The sequence below is a fragment of the Lycorma delicatula genome, chromosome 8 (genome assembly GCF_047948215.1).
Source record: "Lycorma delicatula isolate Av1 chromosome 8, ASM4794821v1, whole genome shotgun sequence".
Classification (NCBI taxonomy): Eukaryota; Metazoa; Arthropoda; class Insecta; order Hemiptera; family Fulgoridae; genus Lycorma; species Lycorma delicatula.
This window is the reverse complement of record NC_134462.1, coordinates 57534993-57552118: the sequence shown is the minus strand read 5'-3', so window position 1 is coordinate 57552118 and position 17126 is coordinate 57534993. Positions and strand designations below refer to the sequence as shown.

The 17126-nt window shown below is 28.5% G+C and overlaps 1 protein-coding gene across 7 annotated transcripts in view; it reads right to left on the bottom strand.

Moving 5' to 3' along the window:
• Window positions 1–17126, bottom strand: part of LOC142328573 (uncharacterized) — a 66459-nt gene that overhangs the window by 34662 nt on the left and 14671 nt on the right. For 6 of the 7 annotated variants that reach the window (XM_075372328.1, XM_075372327.1, XM_075372330.1 and 3 more), the window contains exons 4-5: window positions 11984–12311; window positions 9702–9761 (exon numbers count right to left, since the gene is read on the bottom strand). In XM_075372328.1, coding sequence (XP_075228443.1) covers window positions 9702–9761; window positions 11984–12311 — 388 coding nt within the window. Of the gene's footprint in view, window positions 1–6319; window positions 6467–9701; window positions 9762–11983; window positions 12312–17126 lie in introns of all 7 variants that reach the window. The other variant, XR_012757309.1, reaches the window with a different exon arrangement.

The following is a 17126-nucleotide window of genomic DNA, read 5'->3' as shown; positions in this document are numbered from 1 at the left end:
TCAAGATCTGAGGAAAATTCTGGAAGACTGAAGTTCTCTTTTGTTAATTATCCTTTTTTTTTTAATTGTCCTTTTTGGTTAATTATCTGTACCGGCCTCTTGATGCAACTGCATTTGGCCTTATTATTCAACTGTAATTATTGTATTTTTATTGGCAGCGCTTTAAGTTCTTATGTAAATTGAGCAAGATTATCATCTACTTGAGATCTTCCTGTTTTTGGTCCTGTGAAACCCTTTGTTATACATTTACAAGTTAAAATCAAATCACATTGTTCAGGCCATTGATGAACATTTGTTTCTTCAATGTCAAACCTTTCGGCAGCTGATCTATTCCAGTTTTCTTCCTTTTTATAATGGTTTTGTAGTGAACTCTACTTCATGTCATTAGTATACTAAAGTTTGACAAAAATATTCACGATAAAAAATACAGTATGTAAAAAAAATTGAAAATAGGTTAAGTACATACAGCCAAGATATAATAAGATAAGACTAAATATCTACTGAAATTTACTACTCAAGCAATGGTATTTTCCACGTCATTATCAGAAACTAAAGGGTTGTTTTAACTTCTCAAGTGAAAGGACTCATTGTTGTCCCTTCCTTGCACTAATGATGCTGATAGTATTCTGAAAAACTACCTAATTAAAATAAGTTAACTACCAACTTTCAGTGAAAAAAAATTTATTACCAGGAAGAGAGGATTTTTTATTTTCAACTGTTAATTTTTTAAATGTTACTGTTAAATAATAATAATTGTACAAATTCTTAAGGAATTGGAAAAACAAAATTTTAAGTTCTAAAAAATTTACAGTAAACCCTTTTTTTAATTAAAGTTTGAATCTAAGCCATACATGATTTTTTGGATATTAAAAGGAGGAAAAAAGTGAGACTGAGATTCTAACAAGTACGGTATATTTAAGTACGGGTTAAGAAAAGAACATATGTCTGATGGGCATGATTCAAAGCATACTAGTTTTCCTTACTGAGATAAGTTAGAAGTGGAGTCGTTAAACTTTGAATACTCTGTACTGTGCTAGTAAATACATGTATTGTTGTACACAAATATATGTAGGTTACAGTTCTACATGTATTTATACAGATACAGTACTTCCCGTTCTTGAAATCTATTTAAATTTTTTAATAAACTTAACAACATTTTTTCTCTTATGTCAGCTTATATATATATGCATGTAAAAGGAAACTTATAAATACTATACTGGTTTGCAGGACAGTTTTATCTCTCCATTCAATTTACCTCATGATACTGACTTTTATCAGTCTAAGTGTTGTTGACCTTTGGCTTTACCAAGTATCATTATAAATAATTTAAACAAATGATTATTCATTCTCAATTCTGATAGTTTCAGTACTGGAATAATTATTTTTTTTAAAATAAATCACATCTTTTTTTTTTTAAAGTGGTTTGTACTTAGGGAGATGATCAAAACCATCTTTCTTATTTTATAATAATGGTAACACACCGAGTATTGCTATCACTTTCCCATAAAATTATTTTTTCATTTCATTACTGAAATTTTTTATTAAGTATAAGTAATTATTAAATTTACTTATTTTATTTAAATTTTTGTAAAATAACAATTATGATATCAAAGGAAGTTTCTTTAGTGCAGTTTACCTATGAGAAAGGAAATATATCTTGAAGTAAAAATTACAAATTAAAAGTAAGTCAAATTTACTTCCTTAAGTAAGCCATTAATTTTTTTATCATTGCTGAGCTGAAAAATTAGTTTAAGAATTGACAAAAAAAAAAGTTAAATCTTCTAGATTGATTGAAAGTAAGCCATTTTGAAAATTAACATTATTATTATTTGGAAATCTAGATGTATTTGAAGGTGTGATGACGTCTAAAGGTAAATTTAATTTATATCTTGTTCAGTTAGCTTATAGAGTTCAAGTAAACAAATTGCGTGTACGAGTGTTCAGGTGGCTGATTCACAAGCATCTCCTGTAAATCCTGATGCATATAAAAGAAACTAAGTGATTAATATTCAATAACCATGCTTTATTATATTTTAAATTTAAATAAATTAAGACATTTTATTTGAGTTTTTTAAGAGTTATGAAATTGTTAATTACCCACAAACTGTAAAATTTCACTAATATCTAATGATTAAATTTCTATGATAAACAAATGTAAATTCAAATCAGTTTTTGTCATCTGAGAAATCTGTAGTGCTGTCAATATGAAGAGATACAATGGTAGGCTCAATTTTATTTGTTGTTACATTATCCAATCCCCAATAATTTGGTTCAAAAGTATATTACATGTTTTATACAGTTTTTCCATTCTTGCTGGCCTGTTTTATCGATGGCTTTTAAGCACATAAATTTGTAACATCAAATATTTTAAAAGCAGTATTTTCTGACACTATATAACTTTTGATTTGTCCCAAAATTAACTCAATTTGGTTGAGTACATAGTGATGGGATGATCGAAGCACAGTTCTGTCACTGGATCTTGTCAACTTATTAATTCTGTACACATTAAAATTACTTTTTAACACGTGAAACTCTTTGCAACAATTGGACATTAAGTTCATCCTTTCCAAAAATCACTCCTTTTAGATTAAGTCATATTTTTATATAATTCTTTTTCAGAAACGACTGGAATGCTTTTATTTTTACATGAATGACAAGGGGCATTGTGCAAGACAATAACTGAACTATCTTCTAGAGGAGGTAATACATCTCTAAACCATTTATCAATAAATAAAATTTATTGTTTACTATTTTTTGAATTGCATTTTTATCGATATTATAAACTTTTTCTTCAATTGATTGCAGGGTTTTTTTTTAGGAAATCGTAATTCATTAGTAGATTCATACTCATGAATTACATTGTACAATGAAGCAGCACAACTTCCACTTATGTTAGCAGTTTATTAATGACATCTGAAATTAACGTTGCTGGATTATTCTGCAATTTGCTTCTAAAGCATTTAAAATGATGTGTTTTTCCGCATGACTTAATTGCTTTTTTTTGCAGCCTTTTTTTTGGAGGGGATATCAGTTATTGTGCACTATTATCAGTTGATTAGGTATCACACATGGTGTCACAATAACAGTATAACTCAAGCTATACAGACACTACCTTCACAAAATTCTAGTAAACTTAAAAAAAATGTATTATATTAACTTTAAATAACATTAGAGTAAATAAATAAGCAACAGAAACACATAAACTGAACACGAGAACAAGAGAGTGATCATATGAAAAGATCAAGGAATTAAGTAGAACTGAGATATGTCTCTCAATTATGTCTATATTATAAAAACTTTTGATTACACTGACTATTACATAATTATAGTGTTGTTATAGATATGGCCATGTTGTGAATTGGTACTGATGCAAGGGATGTGACTCACAGAACCATGACGAACTCGCTCACACAAAGACAATGTTCATTTATTCTTCACTCTATAATCTAACTGAATTTTTATCTCAGTATAGTTGTTTTATTTTTATACATTTTTCATTATAGAAAAATTAACTTTATTGTAAAATTTGGGAAGTTTAGATTATAGTTCTGTTTTTTCATTATTAGCCAATTTTATAGTATTATAATTAAATGGTAATAAAATTCTGATAATAAACTGAAAATTTTTTATATAAATATATATTTCTTCCAAAAAAAAAACAAACTAACAAACCAATGATGATCAAAAACATAACTGAAAGTTAAAATTTTATATCTATACTTATTCATTTATATAGAAATACCACAAACCTATGTTAATTGTTTTATTGGTAAGAAAAAAAAATCAAATAAGTAGAAAGGGAATTATTATAATTTTATATTGTTTGATCAAAAAGACCTTTGAAAACATATAAATCTTTGTGTTTTTTAAAAAAATAAATTAACGTGCAGAAGAGAAAAATAATTTTCATGCTGCATAAAAATATGCATCTATTAGTTCTGTTGGAAAATTTTTAACCATGAGCACTGTTAGCGAACGATTGATTTTTAGTTACAATGTGTGCGAAAGTGGACAAGTTTTATGCATCTATTTTTATTCAAATTTTTAATAATTTTGAATTAATTTTTTTAATAAGAAAAAACAAAAAAATTTGATGCATTAGATAATTTTTAGTGTATAAAATTGTGTGTGTGTGTGCGCGTGTGTGTATGTGTAATTTAGCTTTAGTGTGAATAATTTTATCTTGGAAAGAATTTTTTAAATTAGAAAATATTGTGGACCTGAAAATTCAAAACATTAATTTATCTCTAACTCCTTCTACATATATCTATTGTTATTTTAATATTCACAATACTGAAAAAAAATTTCAAGCTAGATATAGTCATGACATTAAATAATTATTAATGATCGCCAGTTCTTAAACCATTTTTGACACAGAAGCTGATGTGAATCCTATGTCCACATTGGATGGTGCTCTCCCTATAATAACTATAACTATAATGACTTCATGAATAAACAGTTGCATGAAACTGTATGTTTGAAAATGAATATCAGGGTTTTAAAGTTATATAATATTTATTAAGTTTTGGTTTCATTGATAAATTATAAACGAAATGAGAAAAAAAAAACAGCAACTCAACCAGTTTTTCCTATAAGTGTCAATATGAACACCATTCATCACACAGCACATATCCGGCCAATAGGAAAATTCATCCCATACTTAATCAGCAATTCTGGAGTAATTGATGTGACAGCTGCTTCAATCCTGTCTTAAGTCTAGTAGGTCAGCTGGTAACAGTTGGACATAAACTTTACCCTTTAAAAACCCCCAAAGAAAAAAAAATTGCATGGTGTCAGATCAGGCAAATGTGGAGGCCACAGCATACAAGACCATCTGGTCCCTGTCGACCAATCTGGTGGTCGCGGAAAATTTCTTTCAATCAATCATGTACAGTGATATGTCAGTAAGGAGGTGTCGCACCATCTTGTTGCCAAATTAAGTGCTGTGGTTCGTATTGTAGTTCAGGAAAGAGCCATATTTGTAACATGATAAGATAGTTCATTCTAGATGCACTTGCTTCTGTAAAAAAAAAAAACGGCCCATAAACTTGCCGTCGGAATACAGTATAAAAACATTCAGTTTTGGGGAGTCTTGTTCACACTGCGATATTTCATGAGGATCTTTGATTCCCAGATACGCAGATTATGAGTGTTTACTTTTCCATTAACATGAAATGTTGATTTGTCATTGAATATGAGATGATAAGAAAGTCTTCCATTTAATTTGCAAAGCTAGCACATAAATCATAATCTGTAGGCTTTAGAGCTTGTAACAGCTGTAAATGACATGGACGCAGTTGTAAGCGTTTCTTTAAAACCCTCTACACAGATGTCAATGGAATTGCTAATTCGCAGCTTGCATTCTTAACAGATTTCCTAGGACTATGCACAAAAGACTCTTTTATAAATTCAACATTGCCTTCAGACACACTTGGTCATCCTGTATGCTTCCCTTTACAAATACAGCCAGCAGTTTCAAACTGTTTATACCATCTACGAATTTTATTGTCACTCAGGGGATCACAACGGAACTTCAAATGGAATGCAAGTTGAACGGCAATTACAGATTTACACTTTGCAAAATCCGAAACACAGAATGCTTTCTGTTGGGTTGCTTTCTGTTGGGTTGCTTTCTGTTGCTACATGCTTTCTAGTGGAAGGTACAGGAAACAGTTTGTGAGCTTTGTGAGCACAGCTAAGACTCTTTTAGTTGTTCTTTTATTTCACATATAATTAATCAATGTATATGAAACTTGAGAAATATTAATAGCTAGCTCCAAAACCTCAACATTCATTTTGAAATACACAGGAATTGGTGATGTTTGAGGAAACTTGGTTCTTTAATTCCTCTTGATGTTTATCACCAACTACTTTAAGAATGGCGTTAATCTAATTATGATCTTCACCGAGGAGAATAATAAATAACGCTAACATTCAGATGCCAGTAAAATTAAGATTGAATAAGAAAATTTGGAGAATTTTTTTACAAATGATAAGCTTAATTCTTGGCAGTATTTATCTTTTGATAACAAATAACTAATAATTTAATTTTGCATGCAGTAAATTTATTTAAACAGTTAATAGTCTTAACATGAACTGCTGACTGAGTATTAGGATTTACTTGAACCATCTAATGCATGTTTTAGTGCTATTAGTTCAGAAAAGATCTTTGAATCATTAATTAATTAGTTTGAATTGATTTTCTAATTTAAAAATATTTAAACAATAGTTTTTCAAACAGCTGTACTGACAAGTATCCCAATAAATAATTTCTACTGAAATATTTGACGATTTGATAATTTACTTAAGATGTGCTGACCTTGCTCTGTCCTTTGCTGGATTGCTCAGTTTACTCTGCTCATGCGTGCAAACCAAAAATCATTAAAAATTGACGCCTCTTTATGAATCTAATAAATTATAACTTAAATTTTGAGTTCACTGTAAATTTTAAGTATTATTTTATATGCTGTAAATAATTAAGATTTATATTAATCAGGCTGTAAAAATATTAGACTGAACAATTATTAGAATGCACAAATATTAGATTGTGCATTTATAAAAAAAATTGCTATATATAAATGAAAAGATCTGTTTTATTGTTGACAGTTGTTATATAAATGGGAATTTTTCTTTTCTTTTTTTTTAAATATGTTAAGTTTTATAAGTATCCTCAATGGTGGTTTCAGTATTCTCAATATATATTATTTTACTGAGCATTTTATCATGTTTAATAAATCTCAACAAAATTCAATTATACGTTAAGACTTTGCAAATTAAAAGGTTATTTTAAGTTAATATCTTAACTAATTTTCCCTTGCAGTAATTCTAAAAGTTTATGATGATTTAAGAACTGATGAGGAACAAGGTACTTTCAAAAATACATGCTTCATATAAGATTACATAATTAAAATAAAAATATATTTCTTAAATTTTTGCCGTTTACATGATGGATTCATTGATTTGAATGTATGAAGATGAGCCAATATTATCTGAACCTTTGCATCTACTTTTTAATACAAAATGTACTAGACTAAGATTGATTTGGGTATAACTGAGGTTATCTACTCATGACTCATATTATCTTGCACTCGATTCTGTACTAGCAAACAATGAGCAAGTAAGCATTAGGTAGTATCACTGCACAAAAAAGTAACATTTTTTAGCTGAGTACGTGAGCGAATAAAGATTGTTAGAACAATATGAAGCAGGGAACTTTTTTATTGCATTCTTTCATGTGATACATAAGTACATCACTGATATCCCAAAGTGCACTGGCCAGTATGAAATGGCAAAGAAAAGAAACAAAAGGTCCAGTAAAGCTGAAAATGCAGTCATCAGTGCACAAGATTTTTGCCAGTGTTTTGGGACTACAAAGGGATGATAAATATAAGGGAGGTGCTGTATACTATAGTGAACTGTTAACCAATGTCACAGCAATCTATCGAACTGATGTGGAATTCTAATCCACAAATATTATGCTTCACAATAATGTTAGCATACACACACACGCACACACACTGCTACAGTAACTTAACAAAAACTGACTGAAACGTATTGCATGATATTCAAATACCTCTTTGTTGATGTCCTGACTTAGTGTCATGCAAATACTACTTGTTTGGACTGCTCAATCAGTCATTGAAAGGTCAACAATTTGAAAGAATGAAGAAGTAGAACTTATCTTTAATTTTGTGTGTACTTAATCTTTATACGCCCTACTACTTTCTACAATACAGGAATAGAAAAAGTTTCCTATTCATCGGTAGACATTTTTTTGAAGTTAATAATAATTAAATATAAAAATTATTTTCTGTATTTAAACAAAATACTCACAGAATAATAAAAAAGGCAAAAAAATTATGGTTTATAGTTTACTGACCCTCAAATATATATTAAAATCCTGTTTTAATCTTTTTATCTGAGCAATAATACAGAAATAAATAACAATAAACAGAATTCAAATTACCTGATTTTATTAGTGCATCTTTATTTATACAAATTTAAATTACAATTACTTAGCCGAATATAGTGAAACTGTATTACAATACTGTTATAAATTATTTTAGTAATGTAATTCAGTATGAAATTTCTTAAAACAATCTTCTAAATGCAATGGCACACAACACTTTTTGCATTGGTAGACAGTTTCAGAACATTTATTATGGGCAGTACAAACTCTACATCTACTAGCAGGTCTTGCTTTTGTTGTTGAAGGAATCCTCTCAATAAAATGAGCCCACTGTTTTGCCTGCAATCATACAGGGTCTTCACCTGAACTAGATAAGATAATCTTTGGATACTATGTTTGCTTTCAGGAAGTTTTACTGTCTCCAGAAGATTTTCTGCTACATTTAGACGAAAATCAATGAAATTCTGCATCTTCCAGCCATTATTTTATGAATTACACTTGCACTATATAAAATATACATAATTAAATAAGTGAATAACAAACGCTTTTGTATCCTAGTACAATATTTACAATCTGTTAAAAATATCATATGGAAGGAAAATTGAGTTTAGAGATCAGACAAAAGGATAGGAAATTATAATATTTACTCCAAAATTTTCTGCAAATAAAATCTTACAAATGTTGTTTACTTCCACACTAGTAAACTGATGGAGAATCTTATGAAGAATCTTCTATTACGCTTTTTATTAAATTTATTAATAAATTATTTGAAGAACACTAATATAACTAAAAACATTCAGAAACAAATAACTGTTTAACTGAATACACAAATGCAGATCAATATAATATATCTATTAACATCCTCTCTTTAAATGCACATAAACATCTCATTAAGCTTGATACTGATATAAGCAATGAATAAAGAAAAATAATTGTTATAAGTAACTTCAATGTTATTTACTAGTAAAAATATTAAATAAATTCTTTAATACCACCAACATGAACAATTCTTAAGAATCTACGTATTAGAAAAAATAACTCATAAATAGATTAATGCAGTGATTCCCAACATTTTGTGAGTCGTAGCGCCTTTTTCAAATTAAAAATTTTCCATGGCGTTCTACCCTAAGTAAAAGTATGACTACTTGTAAGCAAGAGATAAAAATAATTAAAACTCATGTAGCTTAATTATTTTTTTACTTTAAAATTAAATTAATAATTATAAATGTCTTTGTTTAATTAATTATGAAGCTTTTACAATATTTAATTACGCTCTTGTGAAGAAACCGCAGCTCCCAGGGCACTGCAGTGCAAAGTTTGGGAATCACTAGATTAATGGAAAATGATCTTTATCTATAAACCCTAGACAATTAAAAATAGGTTATGGCGTATCTTAAACATTTAATAAAAACATCTGTAGTAGTTTATTTTATAATAAATCAATGAACTTGATTAACAGTAGTTTCAAACACTTTTCAAGTTAGCAAAATAACTACCTGAAAATAGACATTTTTCTTATTTTATTTAATTGTGCTAATATTGACTTTTAAACTAGTTATTAGAGAAAACCTTTTTTTACACTAAATCTGCACATAAAAACAAGACACAAGTGCTCACGTAGACTGGGTATGGATAGGATTATGCAGATCTTAAAAACTTTTATAAAGAGTACAATACCATAAAAAAACTTGTTTCATCTGCAGGCAACTTTATCTTGTTCAGGTTCTGAAAAGACCTCCCCCTACTAAATATATTACAAAATATTAAAAGTAAGTACAAAAATGTTGCATACCTTGGGTTCCATCCTGCAACTGGTCTTGAGAAGGAGAAATGTTGCTAATTACATAATGGCCTGTAAAAAATATATTTATATATATATATATATAATTACATAAAAATGAACAAAAATAAAAATATGATGCTGTTCAATGTCTGAGAACAGTGTTCATTTTAAATGTTTGAATTAAATTAAGTAAATGATATTGTCAGGTGAAATGAGCATTCAACGGCTTTTTCTTAAGAAATTTGACTGATCTTAATTTACAATGTGAATAACACAAAAACATAACAAGGATTTAAGCTGTTCATGATAAATAAAAAAATAGAATTAAATACTCTACTACAACCAAAAAGATGATAAAACATTTTTTTACTGATATTTCTATTCCTTTGTCAGTGGACAGAAGTATTATAAACTAAACTAATATTTTTTTGTGTCTTCCATTAAAATATTTCCAGTTTTAAAAATTTTCACCACATGAAAAACAAGTATCACTATAACTTGAACATATATATTAACAATACAATAAATTATTGCTTTTTTGTTCACTGTGTTTAAATACTGTTTGCAGAATATATTCAAAAAATCAGAGGGAAAAGTTACCTGTTTTATTCTGAACAATTCAGTATGATTTGTGAAAGAGATTGGTGAACTCATTGTGGTATATACACTGAATTTTTATGTGAATGTTTAACTGTATGAAAATTGTATGTTAACACATCCAGGGTAAATTAAAAATAATTTTTGTTATTTCAATTTGTACATGACAGTCAACATATTAAAAACAGATAAAAAAAAAGGAAACCATAATCACTTTCAAATATATGAAAATACATTTTGAGATATTTAATAGTTCCTTTGTCAGCAATGATGCAGTTGGTGCTGTTGCTATAGAGAGACAAGGAAATAACTTTTATTAATGTTGTTTTCATCAAATCTAGTTTGTCTGTAAATTTCATATTGCCTAAACATATGATGTTTATACAGCTTTTCTTGAAACTAAAGAATGTGAATCACACATGATTTGCAGAATCTGACCTAATGTAAATGTAGCCCCAGAAAAACAAAACACATATAGCCAGTGTTCATTCTTTACAATCTCAATGAAAAAATTGGAAAGAAATAAAATTTGAAATTTGACATCATATTTAACTATAATTTTTACAATTAGTTTATAAAAGCTGTGAACAAACCATGTTTGGAAAATATGAAATTAAAAAGAATTTTACTAAGATATCAAATTGTTAAAGATAAATGAAAAAACTAAGCACAGAAAAAAATTTACTTGCTTTCTAACTACACTGCCATACTGATAAGCAGAAATGATTCTGTTCAACATAACTACTATTTAAGTAATAAGATGTTTAACTACAAATAGGTATTTTGAAGTGTTAATTTTAATTATTCTTACAATAATAAAATTAAACAAAAAGAAATGTCAAAACACTGCTGTTTTTTCTGCCATCAACTTTCCTTTTTCCAAGTCAGATGGCAAATTAGACACCTAAGTTTAATATAACTGATGCAATGTAATGTTTATTTCACTTACTAAAACCCAACATATCACACAGGCAGACACAATTAGCTTATCTCTTGTATAAAAAGTTAAAAATTTAAAATTGGGGAATATTTTTACTTCTCATTTCCATTTAAAGAACAATATATTGGTTGGAAAATCAGAGTAACTTTTAGATAAATCCTTTGTTTGAATACAATAATTATAAGCGGTACAAATGTCCCTGATACGTTAAAGGGTAAAAGCCTTCAAACAGAAAAGATGTTTATAAGTATAAACACACCCTGGAATTAGGTCAGAAATCTTACAATAATCTGTATAATACATAATACAGTATAATGGCAAAATCTAAACAATAGATAAATGAGAAAGAAAAAGTGCAAAGGATAATGAAGGGAGATTGCCTCAGAAGAGAATGGAACTGAGAAAACAAGCATTATAATTTGAATACGCTATATAATTTACTGGAATAGTTTGATTTTAATTCATCCAGTTACAGTCAGTTCAGTCCAGATGTAAAGGGTAAAATTGAATATTCATTTACTTACTTACAGACTTAATTACAAGTATTATTTTAGTAAAAAGATACTATTGTATGAGTATAAATGTTAGCAGCTGAATTTTACATGAAAGGAACTATTTCCAAAAAGAACATAAGTACTGGAAAATGGTATTTTCAAAATCCTTCCTGACATGAGATTTTGATTAAATAAAAGTAAAATTTCTATCAAAGTTTTACTATGTAACACCAATTAAATCTACTGCACAATAAAATTACCTTGTTGAGTATGAGAGTTTGACCCTGAAGTTTCACCAGAAGGTGCTATCGAATGATCTGCTGATGATTCTATTTCTTCAATTTCTGAGTATTCTGTAGGTTCTGTTTTCGGTACAATTAAAGGTGGTGTGGAAGTAGTAGTAGTAGTAGTTGTAGTTGTTGTTGCAACAGAAGTTAACGAAGGATTTGTGTTTTCTTCAATTCTAATTATCTTATCTTTAATATCTTGTTCACCATGATCTCCAAGAATTATCCTACGGGGCATTTTACTTTTCCTTTTTGTTTCAGGAATTAATGGCCTTTTATTTAGAGTACTTTTTGTTTGTTCCTAGAAACAAATTGAATTAACCTGAATAAATAAAAATAATTACCTTCAAAAATAAAAATGAACAAGACTGGTGATCAGTCTCCTGGTAAAATAAAAAAATGTAATTTTTTAAATATTTGTTTTAGATGTACACACAAAGTTTCTAAAGATTACACAAAGTTTTTATATTTTTTATAAGTTCATTTGTATACTTTTAAGTATACACATCTGTTTAACAGCTATTAGCATACAATATAATACTATTAGGGGCATCTGAAAATTATTTTGAATTGTAACAGATAGATAAATAACTGATATGGTAGTTGACAAATTTAAACTTTAATATGGTTCCTTCATGACATTCAATTAATCAAAGTAAACAACTTTTTATTTTTTTTAAATGTAAAAAAAAAATATAATATTATTAATCTTTGAAAAGCTTAACTGCTCAAGATATTATCACATTGCTCAATAATGGTTTTTGAGTTTTACCATAAGCGAAACCAATAATTTATTATTAGATCAAAATATATTTTTGGTTTGCTGAATTCAAATGTAGTCCTCATAAGCACAAAAATATGACAAATGGACATCCAAATGAAATAACATAAAAATCACAAATTCAAATTGTTTTAAAAGAATGCTCAATAAAGTTCAATGAGAGTGCAGACAATGAAATCCTTAAAAGAACAATACACAACATGTGACATGTTCTGACATGAAAATTTGCATATTAAAAAGTTAACAGCAAGATGGATGTCACATTTGCTCAAAACTGGTCAAAAATTCAAATTGTTTGACCAATTCTATGCATTGTTTAAGGCTACTTAAATTAGATCTAAATGAATTTCTGGTAAATTGATACTGCTGATGAAAAAGATTCATAACTACATACTGGAAACCAAAGAACAATTTAAATAATTGGGTAGTTGTGTTTCAGAGAAAGCAAAACCTATTGCAGTGGCTAGAAAGATTATGGCAGTTGTTTTCTGGGATTTACGAGGCAAAAAATTAATTTACCATCTCGAATATAGTCCATCAAGGGAGAATTATTATATACTGCTATAAGATACACTGAATGATGAAATCAAGCAATAATGAATAAGACATAGTTGACAAATAATAAAGCTTTTTTCCAAAATGACAGTGAAACAGTCACACAGCAGCAATTGCACAAGCAAGATTTATGAATAATGGTATGAATTGCTTCCACATTTTTCTTATTTAGTGGTGTGTGTGACCCTATTTCCTGTCTTCAAACATGAAAAAATTTGCTGAAATGAAATTTGGATAAAATAATTAAGTATCAATAAAACAAGTATGTATTTTGCAGGTTTGATACATAATATTTTTCTGAAGATATAATTCCATGGAATAATTATATCATGCTAACAGCAATTTATCAAAAAATTAAAAAAAAATTGTGCTTTCATTGCTATTTCAGAAAATTATCAAATGCCCCTCATAAAAACATCTAAAATGACCAACTGTAGATTTAAAGTTACAGGTTTAATAATGTTCACTTTTCGTAACACAAAAAGTTATCTATATAATATGTTACTGTCTACATCCTCTTTGCAATGTGAATGGCATTTACTAAAAAAAAGTAAATAAAAAGTGCTATAATCATGAAAATTCCATATATTTTTTAAAATCTGAAATATAATTGATTAAATACTAATTAAACACATGAAAGGGGATGAAAATTTAATATTAGTCGGAGATTGGAATGCAAGCACTAGAAAATGCAAAGAAGGAAGTACTGGGGGTAAATACAGGCTGGACAAAAGAAATGAAAGAGGGGACCGACTTACTGAGTTTTGTACGAAGTATAATTTAATAACTGCCAACATCCATTTTAAAAATCATAACAGAAGAATATAGACTTGGAAAAAGCAGGTGATACTGCTAGGTATCAGATAGATTATATCATGGTTAATCAAAGAATTTTTAATCAAATTGTTGACTACAAAGCATATCCAGGAATAGACATCAATAACAACCATAATTTAGTGATAATTAAATGTAGATTGGGATTTAAAAACCTGAAGAAAAGTTATCAGATGAATCAGTGGAATTTAGAAAAGCTGGAGGAAGAGAAGGTAAAGAAGATTTTTGAGGTAAACATCACAAGAGGACTGAATAGATAAGATAAAGTAGAAAATATAGAAGAATGGGAGAATTTTAAAAAGGAAATTCTTAAATCAGCAGAAGCAAACTTAAGCGGAACAAAGAGAACGGTAGAAAACCTTGGATAACAGATTATATATTGCAGATGATGGATGAGTGTAGGAAGTATAAGAATGCTAGTGATGAAAGAAGGTAAAAGGAACAATCGACAATTAAGAAATACTATAGACAGGAAGTGCAAATTAACAAAAGAAAGTGAATTAAAAAAATGTGTTCAGAAGTGGAAAGAGAAATGAACATTGGTAAAATAGACTGAGCATACAAGAAAGTTATGGAGAATTTTGTTGTACATAAGTTAAAATCTAATAATGTGTTAAAATAAAGATGGCACACTAATTTATAACTCGAAAGAAAAGGTTGATAGGTGGGTGAAAAAGTTATACTGAGGAAATAAATTAGAAAATGGTGTTATGGAGGGAGAAGAGAACGTTAATGATGATGAAAAGGGAGATCAGTACTAAGATCTGAATTTAATTTATCATTAAAGGATTTCAATAGCAGAAAGGCTCCTGGGATAGATGGGATACCTGCAGAATTATGGCGTAGTGCAGGTGAAGAAGCAATAGATAGATAATACAAACTGTTGTGTAATATTTACGAAAAAGAGGAAGTTCTCTCAGACTTCAAAAAGAGTGTTATTGTCATGATACCAAAGAAGGAGGAGTAAATTAATGTGAATAATACAGAACAATTAGCTTAACTACTCATGCATCAAGAATTTTAACTAGAATTCTGTACAGAAGAATTGCAAGGAGAGTGGAAGAAATCTTAGGAGAAGACCAATTTGGTTTCAGGAAAGGTATAGGGACAAGGGAAGCAATTTTAGCACTCAGATTAGTAGTAGAAGGAAGATTAAAGAAAAACAAGCCAACATAATTGGCATTTACAGACCAGGAAAAGGCGTTTGATAATGTAGACTGGAATAAAATGTTCAGCATTTAAAAAAAAATTGGGTTCAAATATAGATAGCAGAACAACTAACATTTTAAAGAAAAACAAACCAACATATGTGGCATTTATAGGCTTAGAAAAGGCATTTGATAATGTAGAGTGGAATAAAATGTTAAGCATTTTAAAAAATTTAGGGTTCAAATATAGATAGAATAACAACTGTTAACATTTACAGGAACCAAACTGCAATAATAATAAAAAAAAAAGGGTTGTAATCAAACAGCATAAGAAAGAAACGTAGTAATAAAGGGAGTCTGACCCCTGATATTCCCTGTCCTTGTTAGTTTTAAATATTTACATAAAACTAGCAGTTAATGAGTTTAAAGAAAATTTAAATTCGGAGTAACAGTGAAAGATGAAATGATAAAGATGCTACGATTTGCTGATGATATAGTAATTCTAGTCGAGAATAAAAAACAATTAGAAGAAACAATGATTGGTATGAATGAATTCCTATGCAAGAACCATCCCATGAAAATAAAGAAAAACAAAATTGAAGTAATGAAATGTAGTAGAAATAGTAGATGGACTGAATATAAATATAGGACAAGAAAAAGCATATGGAGGTAAAAGAATTTTGTTATTTTGGAAGTAGAATTACTAAAGATGGATGAAGCAGGAGCAATATAAAATGCCTAATAGCACAGGCAAAACGAACTTTCAATTGGAAATATAATTTCCTTAAATCAAAAATTTAAACAACAGAAAAACCCTTTTTAAAGTATATGTTTGGAGCATAGCTTTATATGGAAGTAAAACTTGATTGATTGGAGTACCTGAGTAGAAACTATGAGAAGCTTTTGAAATGTGGTTCTATAGGAGAATGTTAAAAATCAGACGGATGATAAAGTGACAAATGAAGAGGTGTTGTTGCAAACTAATGAAGAAAGAAGAATTTGGAAAAATCTAGCTAAAAGAAGAGACAGACATAACATTCTGAAATAGTCACTTTGATATTAGAGGGATAGGTAGATGGGAAAAATTGTGCAGGCAGGAAACATTTGGAATATGAAAAACAAATTGTTAGAGATGTAAGATGTAGGGGATATAACGAAATGAAACAGAAATTACTAGCACTAGATAGGGAACCTTGGAGAACTGGATCAAACCAGTTAAATGACAGAAAAGAAAAAAAATATATATTAAAAAAAGTATGAAAAGGATAAAGCAAAAATCTACATTCTATATGACAAAAAAGCAAACATTTGAAGTTTTATCTCAACTTAAAAACTTTTTTGTAGAATAAAAACTGTTACAACCATGGAAAAATGTTAAAATTACTAAGTTATTGGACCAAATTAATTCAATTTTTTTTAATACATTGTCTCACAAACTGCTTGCTAGTCCATTAAAAGTTTAGTACTTTGTCTTAGACGTAAGATTTTAATAAAAATTCTAGTTATGAAACTTATAATGTACATGAACACAAGGGAGTGGCTTCTAATCATCAGCTTCAATCTGTCATTTCACATGATTTACTGGGCACTCACACAATTTAATGGGATGAATTCAAGTAAGATACAAGCTGTATTTAACAAACTGGTAGAGCAATGAGCATTTTTATAAGACAATTCTTTTACATAGCTTGAACAATAATTTTACTATAGAAATAATATTTGAGAACATAAAAATTATAATTATTGAAAAACAAGAAGAGTCTAGACATTTTATATAGTTTAATTTACAAAATTAGCT